The sequence below is a fragment of the Mercurialis annua genome, linkage group LG5 (assembly GCF_937616625.2).
Source record: "Mercurialis annua linkage group LG5, ddMerAnnu1.2, whole genome shotgun sequence".
Lineage (NCBI taxonomy): Eukaryota > Viridiplantae > Streptophyta > Magnoliopsida > Malpighiales > Euphorbiaceae > Mercurialis > Mercurialis annua.
In genome coordinates this window covers 1,788,184-1,805,042 of record NC_065574.1, presented here as the reverse complement: position 1 = coordinate 1,805,042, position 16,859 = coordinate 1,788,184, and the positions used below count along the sequence as shown (strand labels likewise).

The 16,859-nt window shown below is 31.8% G+C and overlaps 2 protein-coding genes across 4 annotated transcripts; one reads left to right on the top strand and one right to left on the bottom strand.

Moving 5' to 3' along the window:
• The first annotated feature begins 1,585 nt into the window (after nucleotides 1-1,585).
• Nucleotides 1,586-9,868, top strand: LOC126682095 (squalene synthase 1-like). Of its 3 annotated transcripts, none has more exons than XM_050377651.2 (14): nucleotides 1,586-1,911; nucleotides 3,496-3,538; nucleotides 4,307-4,396; nucleotides 4,942-5,017; nucleotides 5,547-5,616; nucleotides 5,777-5,920; nucleotides 6,021-6,125; nucleotides 6,269-6,415; nucleotides 6,918-6,993; nucleotides 7,224-7,312; nucleotides 8,348-8,439; nucleotides 8,551-8,593; nucleotides 9,449-9,512; nucleotides 9,656-9,868. In XM_050377651.2, exons 1-13 carry the CDS (start codon nucleotides 1,717-1,719, stop codon nucleotides 9,509-9,511), a joined length of 1,233 nt encoding a protein of 410 aa, XP_050233608.1. In that variant the 5' UTR covers nucleotides 1,586-1,716; the 3' UTR covers nucleotide 9,512; nucleotides 9,656-9,868. The 3 variants fall into 3 exon arrangements, with proteins under 3 accessions (XP_050233608.1, XP_050233607.1, XP_050233606.1); XM_050377650.2 differs by having other exon boundaries at nucleotides 9,599-9,868; XM_050377649.2 differs by having other exon boundaries at nucleotides 9,595-9,868.
• A 2,509-nt stretch (nucleotides 9,869-12,377) lies between these two features.
• LOC126683030 (SH3 domain-containing protein 2-like) lies at nucleotides 12,378-16,323 on the bottom strand. The gene is made up of 10 exons (XM_050378850.2): nucleotides 16,118-16,323; nucleotides 15,345-15,467; nucleotides 15,189-15,258; nucleotides 14,943-15,094; nucleotides 13,820-13,921; nucleotides 13,451-13,651; nucleotides 13,281-13,343; nucleotides 13,001-13,153; nucleotides 12,823-12,897; nucleotides 12,378-12,711 (listed from the first exon to the last, which is right to left on the bottom strand). The coding sequence occupies exons 1-10, from the start codon at nucleotides 16,175-16,177 to the stop codon at nucleotides 12,595-12,597; spliced, it is 1,116 nt and encodes a 371-aa protein (XP_050234807.1). The 5' UTR covers nucleotides 16,178-16,323; the 3' UTR covers nucleotides 12,378-12,594.
• Between the last annotated feature and the right edge of the window lie 536 nt (nucleotides 16,324-16,859).

The following is a 16,859-nucleotide window of genomic DNA, read 5'->3' as shown; positions in this document are numbered from 1 at the left end:
ATAAAAAAACTGGTATTTTTTGATTATTTTTCTGTGGTTGTTCTGATGGGTTTCTCGACGTTGTCTTTCTTCCGCTGGTATACTCAACGTCGTCTTTTTTCTTATGATATTTTCGACGCTGTCTTTTTTTCGCTGGTTTTCTCGACATTGTCTTTTTTCCGCTGTTTTCTTCAATGTCATTTTTCTTTAGTTGGTTTCCTCGACGTCGTCTTTTGTTTTTTTTATAATTGTTTAGATTTTTTTAGGTTTTATATACACAAATTATTATAGATGTATTGTTCTCTTGTTCTCAATTATTTTCTTATTTACATAATTGTTCTATTATTTTGATGCGACTGATTTCGTACACAATGGATTGGTTTATGTTTTTATAGTGGTTTTGTAATTTTTTTGGTACTTATTTCATACCAAACGAATTAATTTATATTTTTATGATGTATTTACATTAAAAAATTACAAATACACTATAAATATACTATTAAAACACCACAAATACACCATAATAACTCTACCAGAAATATAAAAAACTAAAAGACATAAAAAAGACATAAAACGTAAAAAAGCAAAACAAACATTTTTTAAATTAAAAAACTAAACAAGATAATTTTAGTAAATAAAAAATAAAAAGGAATTCAAAATCTAGATAGCGCGGTAAATAAATTAAATAACTTTTTAAAAAAATACCGTATAATATTTCGTCAATAAATTTTATTTTGAAGAAAGGGTCAACACGCCCCCTGAACTTATGACACGGGGTCATCTAACCCAATTTATACCTTTTTGAGCAACTAATCTCAAAACTCTTCATTTTTGGGTCAAATAACCCGATAATTTATATTTTTTATTTTAAAAAATAGATTTAGAATAATTATATCGCAACAATTAGGGAAATATTTAATTGCTTTTTTGTATTCCTCGTCTCCGTTTTATATTTTATACGTTTTAAAAATATAATTATGGGGTTATCTGACCCAAAATTAAAGAGTTTTGGGGTTCGTTGTTAAAAAAAGTACTCCCTCCGTTCTTTTTTAGTTGTCCATTTAGCCAATTTTATTTGTCTACAAATAGTTGTCCATTTAGTAATTCCATGTGATATTAGCTACTTATCTTCCAAGTTTACCCATCCCTAATAAATGACCGTATGATTTAATTTAAAAGGCATTTATTAACTAATAGGGCTATATTAGTATTTTTCTTTATAAATTGAGACAAAAGAAGCACTATCTTGATATGTGCAATATTGGCTAAATGGACAACTAAAAAAGAACGGAGGTAGTATAAATTAATTTAGATGACCCCGTATCATAAGTTAGGGGCGCGTTAACCCTTTATTCATTTCATTTTTATAATAGTCCACGCTATGACTTTTTAATGTCCGCATATATAAACAGCTATAGGTATTTTCATGGAGATGGAGTCGCCTAACACATTCTTTTAAATTATGACTTTTTTTGTTTAATTTTGATTTAATTCCAGCCAAACACAACACTAACACCATTATTAAATTATTTAAATCAACTCACATTATTTGGACTAAGCCGTCTCAGTTTTAGCCTCTCTCTATATTAATTGCCAGTTCTTTAATCTTCTTCTTCTTCTTCTTCTCAATCTGAGTAGTGGTTGAACTTGATTTGATTCGATTCGATTCAAATTTCTCTCAGAATCAAAAGAAATCTCAATTGGGCAGGGATCTAATTGTAACTGAAAGAATTAAAAATGGGAAGTTTGGGAGCGATTTTGAGAAACCCAGATGATTTGTACCCACTATTGAAGCTAAAAATGGCAGCAAGGCATGCAGAGAAGCAGATCCCACCGCAGCCTCACTGGGGATTCTGTTACTCTATGCTTCATAAAGTTTCTCGTAGCTTTGCTCTTGTTATTCAGCAGCTCGACATTGAGCTTCGTGATGCTGTAAGTTTGTTTTTATTCTGTTTTAATTGCGTTTTTATATTCGTTGATTGTTAAGCTAGAGTTCTCTGAAAAATTTGCTGAAAAATTCAGATCATACTGTTGAAGTTTTGACCGTTGATGTTACATTTGTTAAGTTAATTTTATTGGAATTGATGTGTACCTTGGAGGAAAAGGAAAGTGAGTAGGTAGCACAAGCACTTCATTCCATCAACATGTCCTGTTTCGGGAACTTTCGGACACTTGACATTTCGGACATGAAATTTCATTTTTTTACATAGGAAACTTTAAAATAACACTGTTTCTGTTTCGCCATGTCTGTGTTAAAGTGTCATGTTTCCCCAGTTCAATTGTTGTTTTTTTTTGTTGGAAATCTTCTGCTTATTTTTTTTAAATGATTTGGGTGTTAGTATAGTTGTTGATGTATCCAGTTCTTTTGGAGGAAAGTTTATGAAAATTACTTGGAAACGGAATAGCATTAAAACAGGTGTGATTGAATAATTTTTATTCAGAGAATTGTTTCAGTATCAGAAGCGAAATGAGTTTTTTTGACCTTTGAGCAAACGACTGTTCTCTGTTTTTGAAAAATGTCAAACAGCTTTAGAATATTGCAAATTATGCCTGAAAAGTTTTTTTTTTTTTTTGACTTTTCTGGTCTTGTAAATATTGACAGTGATATTTCCATATTAAAATGCCCAATGCTGTATACTTGATGACTCCTTCGGAAGCTGAATGTTAATGATTCTGTTAAAAGTCGGATGTTGCACATGCATCATGTATTTGATATGGTGGTTGGTAGTGGTTAGGTTGAAGTCAACATCTTATCTTCATTTTAGCAATTGGTTTATGCAAGCTTAATTACTTATTTAACGTGCATCCTGGTCTTTAATCGGCGGTAGCTGGATAGTTTGAGTACAATGTTTAATATTAAGTTTAGCAATGAATTTATGCAAATGTTGGTTCTTATGCATGTCATGTTACTGTTCTTTTAATTCATATTGTTCAAAGAATTGCGCATGTCAGCTGACTGTACGTTCAGTCCATATAATTCAAAAAGTATGTACATGCATCATGTTCATGAAATGGACTGGTTGTCAAGTTGATGTCACTGTCTAAATTGTTTTAACAATAACTTATCTAGTCCTTATTGGCTGCTTGCTTGGTCATGTTTGGAATTTTTTTAAAACTATATGGATGGAACTTATGCATCATTTATGTCTCTTAATGTGAAATAACGCAGTCGCTTGTACTTTAGATATATTTATCCAATAAATATGGGAATGGATCCTCTCAAGTCAAAAATTCGCTCCATTTTCCTCAAGTCCACTTAGATATAAATATAACCTCTTTATGCATCTCTCTGGGTTTAGTTAGTCAACTGAATTTCAAATAAGCATTTAGCACAGTACAGTACTTCTCCATTTTTACCTTCCATTATTCATATTAGTTTGTGAGAGATGTTTACCGGACTGTTAATCAATCAAAATGCATTTAGTTGCTAACATGAGACATATTTACAAGGTTGTGTTTCATCTATCTAAATACATCAATTGTTTCTAAACTTTCTTGTTGCTTTGTGTTTTGCAGGTCTGCATATTCTATTTGGTTCTTCGAGCCCTTGATACTGTTGGTTTGTTCTATAACCGTTTCTGTTTCAATTATCTTACAAAATGTATAATACATGGAATATGGCTTGTTGAAGTATATCATTTTTGTCTTCTGCACTCATTCCCTAAAAAGGTTTCTTGAATGCGGTTTCATCATCCAGCTCCAAGCTGCATCAGAAGTTGCTAGCTCTAGCATTAAATGTGCTCTTAGTAATTAGTTTACTGGAGTTAAAGTGGAAGCAAGTTTTGTGATTAAAACTGGAATTTATGTTTATTTTGTTCTTTCCTGAGTTTTCTAACTTTCAACCTGCTAAGTTGCTAGCATGTGTCAGTTGTTGCTGCATAAAAAACAGGAAGCTTTTCAACATGCTAAGTTGCTAGCATGTGTCAGTTGTTGATGCATAAAAAACAGGAAGCTTATTAAATTCAAATGTCATTTCACAATCATTGTTTTGCATTGTGATGTACAAGATATATTTTGGTTTAAACATAGATGGATCTTGTCATCCTGAAAAGCAATACACCTTTGTGCCAAGCCCTGTGATCACTGTAGGTTTTACTAGCATAAGTAGGGAAGAGAGAGAGAGAGGGTGAGAGATAGAAAGAGAAAAGGCTTTGATTTTGGAGTTTGACACAAAAAACAAATGAATTTTGTTGGATGTGGAATAAATTTGGTTGTCTGCTTGAGCTAGCATTGTTTTTTTCTTTAGAAAATTGTCTGATCTTTGATTCATAATGCTTTCATCTGAGTTAATGAATCTTCTTTAAAACCTTTCATGTTTTCTTTACAGAGGATGATACAAGCATAGCTACAGATATCAAAGTTCCTATTCTGATAGACTTTTACAAACACATATACAATCCTGAATGGCACTTTTCATGTAAGTCTATTTTTCTCACTAGTGGTTTTTCTAAATTTTACAAACTGAAAAAGGTTACACTGAATCATTCAGTTGCTAAAAGTGATTTGGTATCTTATCTTTTTGTATGTGTGTATCCCACTTCTTCTTAATCAGCTGTTTTCCAGGCATAGGGGCATGCATACTGACTCTAATATATCCAGTCATTGTTTGGCCTTTTATAGTTCATTAACTTCTTGGTCATTCTTGCATTTGGGTACCTTTAAACTTGCCTGTTCTCACTGGAATTACCATTCAAATGGATCTTTCATGTTCATTGCTAAGAAATAGAGAATTCTCATTAAACTAATTCCAAATGGATCTTTCATGCTCATTGCTTAGAAATCGAGAATTCTCATAAAACTGTTCTTCTTTTTCCTTAATTTATTTTTATTAGTTGGTATCAGAAAATCTTCAAATTTCTTTTTTACTTGACTAGCTTCAGAAGTTTATGCCGAAGACCCCAGGTTATATATGTTAATCGAAATTTATGTGCTGCTCTGATTTGATTATTTCTTATGTATTAGGTGGCACTAAGGACTATAAAGTTCTCATGGACCAGTTTCATCATGTTTCAACTGCTTTTCTTGAACTTGGGAAAAGGTTCCATTTATTTCTTTTTGTTGCATTTAATGGGCACCTCTATAGATCTGAGGATAGACTTATTTTAATCTTGATAATTCCTGTACAGTTTCATCTTTTTTATTGTTATTCTAGTATCAGTGAATCACTTATCTTACTCATTATGGTTTGCCTTCCTATTTCCTAATAAGTTAAAATCTTAAGAACTCCTCTTGTAATCTAATTGTAGCCTCATGGATATGCCTAAGCTCTGCTGAAAATGCAACAATTTAGGAATGGAAATCCACTTGGGCCATTTACTCAAGTTTGTGGAGCACTCTCACATTAATGAGTCATTAAGTATGTATCATGTTGTTGAAAAATTGAGTGAGTCAGAGAGTCCATGTTGCATAAAGGAGAGAAAAATGAAAAGGACTAGGTCTTAATAAACACTAATGGGAGGAATATATATAATCTCCCTCATCCCATGTGTGGTCTATCTGGAGTCTCTAGGATGTGCTTTGGTTGAATAAATAACTGCATCTAATCACTTTTTTGTGAATTTGTGTAGTTACCAAGAGGCGATTGAGGATATCACAAAAAGAATGGGTGCAGGAATGGCTAAATTCATATGCAAAGAGGTTAGTGGTATGACGTGTCATCTCGCAGGAGTATAGGATGAACGAATAACTGACTCAGAATCAATAGGATAGATTTCTATTATTGTTTATTTTATATTACATATTTATGTGTGCACAAACAATCATTCACATCGATATCCTTGAACGTCTTATTTTGCAGGTGGAAACAATTGATGATTATGACGAGTATTGCCACTATGTAGCAGGACTTGTGGGACTGGGACTGTCCAAGCTTTTCCATGCCTCTGGAAAGGAAGATTTGGCCTCAGATGACCTTTCCAACTCAATGGGTTTATTTCTTCAGGTATTACAATGATGCACAAAGTTACTTAAGTGAATCACATTTAGGCTATTATCTTGATATCAATTTCTCATGCTGCTCATTCTGTGTTATATCATCCCAGAAAATAAACATTATTCGAGATTATCTGGAGGACATAAATGAGATACCTAAGTCACGCATGTTTTGGCCTCGTCAAATCTGGAGCAAATATGTTAATAAACTCGAGGTTTGTTTATCTTCATTTCTTTGTCATTTTAGCTAACATCAATATTTTGTGGCTGCCATTTCTCTTTAAGTGGCGACATTGCACTTGATTTCTTATTTTATCTTGTATGATTAACCTTTTCTCCTCTATTCGCTGCTTCTCAGGACTTAAAGTATGAAGAGAACTCAGAGAAGGCAGTGCAATGTTTGAATGATATGGTTACTAATGCTCTGATCCATGCGGATGATTGCTTGAAGTACATGTCTGCACTGCGGGATCCTGCTATATTTCGTTTTTGTGCCATCCCTCAGGTATATGCAACCACTCTTTTGAAAATGTCGGTATCATGTCTCACATGGTTTTTGTGCTTTGGACTTTGTTTTACACTAGGTAGCTTGAAGGGATGAGCTTTATATCTGTTTAAACAACTCTTTTAATTTTTTTGCTCTCATGTGTAGCTAATAGGACAATTGAATCATAGTCTCTTTTTATTTAAATCTTAAACAAGATCCGAATAGAAAATTCCTTTGTTACGTGGTTAAGCAAATCATATCAAATTAGCTGGGTTGGTTAAATGAATCTTTTTTTCCTCCATTTTACAAATTTTACTAACATCAACCAAGGTTTGCCACATGCAATTGTAGCTACACCTTTTTATGCACGCATAGCTATGCATAGGAAACAAAATCCATGCTGCTTTTTAATTCTGAATTGATGCGTCTCTTCTGTGTTTTTCATTTTTGTTCTTGTAAGTGATAATTGTTGATATTTTCATTAGAGTTTGGTTCTCATTTGGCATGTTTTTAATGCTAGATCATGTCCATTGGAACCCTAGCATTGTGCTACAACAACATTGAAGTATTCAGAGGTGTTGTGAAAATGAGGCGTGGTATGTTCATTCTATGAGATTTTTTGGTTTCTCGAATGCTGAATGTACTATCATGTTTTAGATTCACAAAGAGAACTGTTAAAATTACAGAATCTGAACTTAATGTTTGACAAATGTTTAAAAGAAGAAATGTTGTTTCTGAAAGAGACGAATCAAAGTATTAAATTTTATCCCTTTTCCCCCTTGTTACTTTATGGTCATATTTAACCTTCTGTAAATTTCTCTTCTAGGTCTAACTGCAAAGGTCATTGACCGAACTAAGACTATGGCTGATGTCTATGGTGCTTTCTTTGATTTCTCCTGCATGCTTAAATCAAAGGTATTGTTTTATCCGCTTGGCTAGTTGGTGCGGAAGTGTTGTTTTAATGTGTGATGTCTAAACTCTTTCCAATATCCAATATTATTTCAATTTTCTTGCAGTTTTTGTTTCTGAAAAACTACAAGTCTAGAACATTGCATTATTTCTCCATAAAAACCGTCTTCTAGCCAATAATTTCTTAGGAGAGAGCAAATCCATTCTGAACATTAAAACAAATTAGATTTCTAATATTTTTGAGGATGAAAAGAAAATTAATTCTCCAAGAATTTTACCTTAACTTTTTTGGTTTAGGATTAGTCGATGACAATAATTTGGTGGATCTTCATTCTAAACTCATGTGGTTTAGTTATGAATTTATGATCCATTTTATGCTTTTTAGACATATTTTTAGTCCAATTCATGGACCAAGTAATGGGGTTTACAAGATGCCACAAATTTTTCTTCTCATTTGTTGACTTTCAACAACAGTTACGCTGTTATTTATTTGGGAACTTAGGCCTCTCTTGGTTTGTTTATAATTCCCGGGAAGTATATTTCCCGGGAAGTTAATTACTGAGGTAGTGTGGAGGAAATCAATCTTTTTATTGCTTGGTTACTTAATAACTTCCCGGGAAGTTGCATTCTATTTTTAATTAATTTAAATTTAAAGACAATATTACCCTCAATAATTAAATTTGCTAATTAAATGTAGGGATATAATTGTATTTTTATTAATTTAACTAGGGAAGTAGAACTTACCTAGGTTTTGCTAGGGGAGTCATTTCCTTAGTTAAAGTGAAGTCAACCCCTCAACTTCCCAAGAAATAGATTGATAAAAATGAATCAAGTAAGAAAAAAATGCTATTTTTTGGGAAGTTAGACTTCCTTAGTGAACTTACCCCCAACGAAGTGAGGCCTTAATTAAAACAAATAAACTCAACTTTATTAGTATGTTGCTTGACAATACTTTCATAAAGGTGACCTCTAAATTTTTCCATTGCAATGTGTTCTGGAGGAACCTTGAACTTATTGAAAAAGCACTGTTTATGACTGCAGGTTGACAGAAATGATCCTAACGCAGAAAAAGCGCTGAGCAGGTTGGACGCAATACAAAAAACTTGCCGTGAATCTGGGTTCTTAAACAAGAGGTTTGTCATGCAATTCGTTGAATAAGTAATATGTAATATATATTACATATATATATATTACATATATTTTTTTTTTTTGGCTTGTTTGATCGACATGTTTGGTTCTTGCAGGAAGTCTCTCATAAACAATGAGCCAGGATCTAATTCAGCTCTTGTAAGTTCCTATCAACTTTTTTAATTTTTTCTCTCAACTTTATCTGTTTCTCTACATTCTTTTAGAGATGGAAAATAGTTTAGCTAGGTGAATGCAAGTTAGCTCCTGTCAAGCTTGGATCATTTTGGGTTCAAGCCATTTTGGATTTAGAACATATTTAGATAGTTCACCTGGTTTTGATTTTCTTAAATCAGTTTTGTCCAGGTCTCCGGTCGGTTTTCTTTATATATAATAAGAGGAATGTGTTTTAAATACATGTGGTGGATATTCAAGCCATTTACTAAAGAGAAACATTTTTGAAACTTATGACTTGTCTCAATTAAGGGGAAAAAGTTTGCATTTAAATTTGATAATTGACCATTAATTAGCAACTGTCTTTGTCCAAATTAAAATTATGTTTCATTTTCTTTTGATTTTACCAATAATTTTTACGATTTGATTTTACATAATGTGTTGAAATTATGTTTCATATTCTTTTGCTATTAACAATTATGAGATTTAATGCTTAAGTTGAAAATAGTAGTATGAAAATTAATTGAACTATGTACACAAATTCAATTTAAAGTTTATTATTCTCTTTTATTTGTATTAGATAAAGCTAAAAGATTTTAACTATATAGTATATAAGTAATTATAATACAACAGTTTCACGAAAGATTAGACATTTTTGCAAAAGTAATCACCTATTTCAGTTAGACATTTATAAAAAAGTTATCACCAATAGTTTTATTTGAACCGAATGAGATCACTTCTTTCCCTATAATTAATTTTCATACTAAACGATGATTTGCATGTCATTATGTTTTTTGTTCGAGGAAATCCGACCGAGTTTAATTTTATTCTCTCTCTGTGCAGATTTTCCTCCTTATAATTATATTGGCCATTGTATATGCATATTTCTCCCGACAAAATAACTAAGGTAAGTGCCTGCTATAAGCTGATTGGAGACTTGAATTCTTCATTATGAGACAATTTTTCTTACACTGTCTGTACATGTACAGCCAGTTATGACATTGCTCGCCTCGTCCTAATCGAACCTGAGATTTTCCGTTAAACGCGTAGGTTTATTGGAATGCTGCAGGTAACTGTTTATGTACTGAATGCAAAAATGTCTAGTAGGGATTCACACCCTTAAACCTTATGTACTAAGTGTTGTTTTAATGTTTTTTACTCTCTTCTTTGTCAATTTACTCTTAATTACGAGGTTGAAAAAATAATGTGAAAGTTGGTGATTGTAAAATGTAGTAAAAGTTCCATAATCTCTTTTTGCACTAATGATATCTGCTTATGGGTTTTCTGGCATCAATTGGTCTTTAGCTCTTATTTTCACTTAAATTTTTAATAAAAAGAATGCATTTTGATCCAAGAACTTTATGCAGTGTTTGATTACATCACATTTCATCCATCAAGGTTGAATAGACCATAAATTTATAATTTTATGTTGAATGGATTAAATTTTCTTAATTGATAAAATTATGTCTATTAAATTCTCAATGTATAATCAAAGATAGGAAGCAGGTGATTTCATGGACAGTGATGTATAATAACTTGCAACGAAGGTTCATTTTGCTCCATAAACCTGGGACAAAAGATTAAGGTTTAATCACTCAAAAACCCTTCACCTTTAAACTTTTTTTCAATTTCATCCCGACGTTGAAAATTTGTCAATTTTACCCACTTTTGAATTTTCCGTTTTCAATTGTATCCCAATATTTTAATTTTTGTTAATTTTTTTACTTAAATGATGAAATCATTCAATTAATTAAGTCTAAACATGAAATTAAATTATTTTTTATTCAAAAAAGTACAAATAAGTCCTTTATTTTAAAAACTAACTAAAAACCATAATCAAATTAACACTAATTTAAATTCTTAATTAATTTTAACTAAATTTAAATAAATTTTTAAAATATACAATTAATATATGCGAGACATGGAGAATGTTTTAAACAAATTTCCAAACACAAAAGACGTTAATTTAATTTTTCAGGGTACAATTGAAACACAAAAATGCAAAATAAGGTAAAATTGACAAAATGTCAACGTCAGTGTATGATTGAAAAGGGGCTAAAAGGTCGGGGGTTTTTTTTGACATTAGGCCAAAGATTAAATAAGATCAAACTCGTGATTTTGGATAAAAATATATTTAGGATGAATAAAAACACCTGCAAAATAGATATTTTTGACGTGTTTTACTTTTTCAATTCTAAATTGTCCAATTTCCTACAACATTAATTCCAATTTATGCTTAACTCCAATCATTTTATGCAAATCTTAGCTGAACGGGTGAAACAAAACAAATTAATCAACTTAAGAGTTGTTTCGTTTAAAGTTTTGAACTTGTCCTTAATTGATATTTTATGCTAATTAAGACTTCATCGTCTTAAGAAGGAAAATAAAAGGAAGTCCCTATGGTTTGAACTCCTAAAAAGGAAAGAATATCAAAATTTTAATTGTCAAACTAATTCAAAAGATAACTTGAACTCCTAAGGACAATAGTAAGTCTGATTATATGACTTGTTTTGGTGACATTAAAAAAAGATTATCATGTATGAGACTGGTATTACAGTAATAGTTTTAAAAATTCATCTCGAATCAAATATGATTTAAATACCTTCTCTCTTTTTAAATTTTAAAAAGAAAAAGCTGAAGTTTGGACTATATGAAGTGAAGTTCCCCCTAATATATCTAGATATGATTTATTGGAATATATTAATGGGATTAAAGAAGGAATAAATTAACATGCCATGGATAGGTAGGTGTTTAGGTTAACAAACTATACCAACTTAGAACTAAAAAATTTAGCAAAATACATATAAAATTGCACTTTTCCATTACAATTGTGTATACACTGAGTTGGTATATTTTTGATTTTATAGATATTAGGTCTTTTTGTTATAAAATATATTGGCAATGTCCAGTCAAATAGAAAAAAGATCGATTGAAGAATTTACTTTTAATAAAATAAAAGTGGAAGGACTCAATTTGAAAGAATTAAATATAAAAAGACGAATAAATTTATCTCAGTTGTAGTACATCTTTAGAAATAGTTGTTCTAATCTATATGTATTTTATTTTACGAACCAAACATGGAATGAATCAAATAGCTTTATAGGATTGAAAAAGAAATGCATTACATTTTGACACACAATACGTTTGACATCATGGCACAACGCTACACTATAGTTCTGCTTCATGACTAATAATATGAGATGTTAACTTAATTATAATATACATGAAAATAAAAGGAAAATAAAAGGTATTATAAATAATTAAATGATGATAAAATTCTGTTTCATTTAATTTATTAACTAAAAATTAAATAAATATCCATCCCTCTAAGTTCAAATATAGTATTGGTTTTTATTATTTTCACAATTTCTTCTATTGTAACTAAATTTTAAAATCCGACTTTTGGATAAAAGAGCAATTAGATGACTTGCTTAACAGCACGAGAAAAACAATTTCTCCAATCATTATTTCACTAAATCCACAGTATAGGTCAAAAACTTTGATCACATACTTGAATAAAAAATCGAGGCTTAACCCATTCAACGCCCATGTACTATTAACTTTTAATTTACCTAATCTTTACAACTTTTCAGTTTTAAAAAGTTTATTGACTGTTAATTTTAGGTGCTCACGGTCCCTTTTTGCATGAAATGTCGTCATTTTGATTTGAATGAAATAACATTTTCTATAATTTTGCCAAAAAAGAACCACAAATCCATAAAATTAGCAGTAAAAGAACTCTTTAAAATTAAAAAATTTAATAATGACCGAATAAAATAAAAGCAAATAGTATAAAGACTTTTACATGAGTTTAACCAAAAATCAACAAAGAATACATTCATATATATCAACAGCAACACAAGCAATGTTGCCATCTATATCACAAGGAGCAAAGTATGGCATTTTAACTCTAACCATGCATGCTCTACATTTTGAGTATGTGTACATCAAACCAAGCTTACAAAATCTTAGCAATCCAGCAGAATCCTCTAAAAAACTTCAGCTATTTTGCTCGCTAAAACTCGCTCCCTTCTCTCAACGTATCCGAATGGAAACCAACCCGCTTTCCCTTTGCATTCTCCTTCCGCCCAGCCACTGTTCGTCACCTGTTAAGAACACACAGCAGAATTCAAACATTCTTGCATTTAATTTATTCCTTGCAGAAAATGATTGAACATCGCAGACATCTAAGAGTACTATGTTAGATTACTCCGGACCTTTCGAACAACGATGTAATCACCAACCGATAAAGTTAGCTCCACATCAGATTCCGCTTGATAAGTATGCACGACCTACAGGGAGAGAAGATAGTTCAGGAATTAAGTAAATACCCCATTTTCTTATCTTATGAGCGGAAAATTATAATAACAGAATGAGCAAGGTTACTATACTAACCTCCCCCAAAAAGTAACCCATGCCATCCGTTGAGCCATTTTGTGATTGAGAGGCGTATACACCATTTACTTCCTCATATGAAGGTGGAGGCGACATGCTATTCTCCATGCTTGGTGGAGGAGGTGCTTCAATCCTTTGTCGTTCGGATATCATCTAATAATAGCAAGAAGCATAGCATCACTTCCATAAACAACTAGGAAAGGTAATATCGTCGAATTGGAATTTAACTTATAATAGGTTTGGGTTGATGAGAGAATAATAGGATAACATGATTACATACCTCACTTTCCAGTTGATCAAGTATCTGAAGAACTCTCTGATGATAAGCACGTTCTGCTTCAACCTTTAAAGTATGAAATAAATGATATAAACATCTAGATCTGAGTGCCTACAAACTTTACCATTACTCACATGAACCATGAGAGAAACAGGGTTTTACTAAGTACTTACCATAGCAATAAGTCGTTGGAGAGTCAACCTCTGTTGCTGAGCTTCAACGGCCGCCATTGCTGCATTAGCTTCCTTCCCTAATACTGCCATGTTCGACTTGAGGTCTTGCAGTTTTGATTCAGCAGCTTCCAATTTCATAGCAAGCTCAGGACTTCCTGGCATTTCTCTCACTCTTGCCTGGCGTTTGGAAACTTCTATAGCCTGTCTAGGTTCGGCAGGAATGTAACTAAATAATTTTGAAAAATATTAAATCAAACATTAATGGTATGATTGAATGGACCATTGAACTGAGCCACTCAGGAAACATCTAATTTATATGTCTACATAATGCTCATTGAATTACAAAACCTTCCATTAAGAGCGTATTACCTGAGCTTCTGCTTCTTGTCGCATTCTATCATAACGTTGGGCAAGATGTCTAGCATCTTCTAGTGGAGCTCCCATAACCATTGCTCTTAAGGGTTCTGCAACCTAGCAATAAAAAAGTTGAACAATCTATCACACGCCTAACAGGGAGGCCTATGATTAATGACAAGATGGTGAAAAAATTATGTTAATGATCAAGTCAAAGCAAATGTAACAGAATCAATCCATGAAGCTAAATGAAACAAAATAAGGTCATTCATGGAGAATTATGTCGGATAAAATACAAGTGATTGATTGTTATGGTGGAGTAAAAGGCTACCAGCCTACTTAAATAAGAAGGACAGTGGACTAGACAAGTTAGAAATGTTTGTAGGGAACATTCAAAGACTTCTCATTGAATGATGCCAAAGGAAATCAATTCTACTTAATAATCAATAATCTTTTTTTGAGATTGTTATTGTACGAATCTGCTATATAATGACTACAAACATACAGGTAAAATGTCATACAATTGACATTTAAGAACATAGCTACCTACTTAACTAATTTACAGTTTGTATCTAAATGTGGTAGCATATGAACAAAATCCCCAAAAGTTCGTAGTATTTATAGATTGGAACATGTTAAAATCTTTTGGAAATAAATTAGCATGCTCTTATAATGGCTCCAATCAGACATGTTCATAGCTTTACATGCAAGATTTGACCCCAATTTCCGTACAAAGGGAAAAACGCCAGCTACTACACACCGTCTCCATAAAACCTTCTATTTCTTCCCCAGTGGACAAAATTTAAGCTAAAAGGCAGTAAGAGGCATACTAATGAGATCCTCATAATTTCTACTACAAATGGTCGAGACTTCCACTCAAAATTTTTTCTTAGAAAGGGCTAATCCAAGTAAGTAATGCTAAGTTAAGATTTTTAGGAGATGGTGGCGGGATTTTTTCACAAAAATGGAGCTTGAGTCAGTCAGGAACCAGAGGTTACTACAATCTATATGCTTGTAGAATGTAGATTTAATTATACAAACTTGTTTAAGAATACAAGAAAGAATGTTACAACAGAATTACAAGACATGCTGTAGCCAACAATGTTCCAAAACAAATAAAACAAATTATCAATCAGACCTGTGTACCAAGAGCTTTAAGCAGATTACCACGTTCCTTCTCCATTTGAGCACGAGCACGTCCACAATTTAATGCAGCCTTCGATAATGTATTACCACTAGTACATGTATTTTCTGCACCATATTTCCTGCTATCCTCTGATAATTTTGTTCCTGGTCAGAAAATAAAGTGAATATAAGTAAGAACTCATCCATAAAATTCAGAGAAGATTAATGTGAAAATCCATCAAAGCTTTCGTCAAGTCACCTATCTCAACTTGTTTTGATCCTGTGACAATATAGCCTTCAACACCACGAACAATATCCCTTTGGAAATGCTGAAAAATGAAAATTCAACAATCTTAAGTTTAAGCACTAAACAAAAGAAATATAGAAAAAAGAAGCACGAGAAGGATTAATCAACCTTTCCAGCACGTGTTGAAATGTAAAGCTTCTCAAGTTTCTGATGCTGATGGAGTTCTGCTTCATCAGTAACAACACTGTCTGAGCCTCCATATCCGCCTGCCCCAAACTGTTTGAAAACAGCCTGTAATAACATCCAAGGTAATCAGAACACCTCCACATTTAAGGAAAAAATACTAAACATAACTAATGCCGAAAATTCAAACATAAAAAGCTAATACCTAATAAAACTAACGACAATGCATCAAACAATTGAATCAACAAACGACATAGAGCTTAAGACTAACACGTAAAAGTCAAATTACACAAACACAACCAGCATTCCACAAACAACATCGGCAAACAGTAAATCAAATCACAGCATTACGAATAACTATACGAACACAACAATCATAGCAGAATCGTAAAACCGCACTGCAAACAACATAGATAGCCTCTCTTGAAACTTAAAAAAGAAACACAAATACAGAAATAAAATTCACTTCTCCATTAACAATTCCAATATAGCTTGAACATCATCTATACTTAACTGAACTACCAAACTAAAAATGAATCAAACATCAATTTAATCAGATACTAAACCTATAAAGCTAACAAGGTCAAAATCTGAATACTAATCAAAATACATTACAAAAACGGCTCTAATCATACACTAAAAAACTACGAAATCACACACTACAAGCAGAAAAATTCGAAACCTGACAAAAAAATTGAGCTAAATAATGAAAAGTTGCACAGCTTCGGATCTAATAAATTGAAATTATGAGGAGTCACCTGCTGTTGCTTAGCGACTTGTTCTCGAAGCTTTGTAGCTTGTTTTCTTATTGCATCCATTCAAATTCGATGGACGATTTTCACTAATTTTTTTGTTTAAATTGTTAGATTTGATTTGATTTTGTTTAATTTTTGGAGGTATGACCAAGAAAAGAGAGGTAAAATGTGGTGTTGTTGGGCACTTTCTTGTAGTTTGTCAAGAAAATTTATTTTGTGTATATTTCAAATTAGAGATGCGCTGCAACCGAACCGGTGGCCCAATCGGAAGGACCACCGCGGTCTAACCGACTGGTGCAGCTTTTTTTAATCAATTTTTTATGAAAATTAATTATAAAATGTATACGATGGAATTGATTAATTCACATTGATTAATTTAAATTTTTTATTAATTAATTTTCTAAATTAAATTATCATAGCTTGTAAGCACGTTTAAAGATTAATAATCAAAAATTAAATAATGTTGTCTCCAATTGGTCCAAATTAATAAATGTGAATTAATTAATTCTATCACGTACGTTCATGAGTTACAGGGGACATGTTATTTTCATTTAAAAAAAAAATACTATATGATAAAATACACTGTATTTGTTTAATTAATTCAAATCTTGTCTGATAGAAATGTTTGATTTTAACATTCATTAAAAATTTAACCAATAATTAATTTTTCAACTGAATTTTTTAAAACCTATAATACTAACTAGTTATGTTAAATTATTATTTGAACTGATATTCTCTACAATTT

Coding starts and splice junctions, on each gene's coding strand:
- LOC126682095 (XM_050377651.2), top strand. CDS start 1,717: ATGGGAAGTTTGGGAGCGATTTTGAGAAACCCAGATGATTTGTACCCA. Junction 3,539..4,306: donor TCGAGCCCTTGATACTGTTG/GTTTGTTCTATA, acceptor TTTTCTTTACAG/AGGATGATACAAGCATAGCT. Junction 5,617..5,776: donor CTAAATTCATATGCAAAGAG/GTTAGTGGTATG, acceptor CTTATTTTGCAG/GTGGAAACAATTGATGATTA.
- LOC126683030 (XM_050378850.2), bottom strand. CDS start 16,177: ATGGATGCAATAAGAAAACAAGCTACAAAGCTTCGAGAACAAGTCGCT. Junction 13,154..13,280: donor TTGATCAACTGGAAAGTGAG/GTATGTAATCAT, acceptor TGCTATTATTAG/ATGATATCCGAACGACAAAG. Junction 12,712..12,822: donor ATTACATCGTTGTTCGAAAG/GTCCGGAGTAAT, acceptor TGTTCTTAACAG/GTGACGAACAGTGGCTGGGC.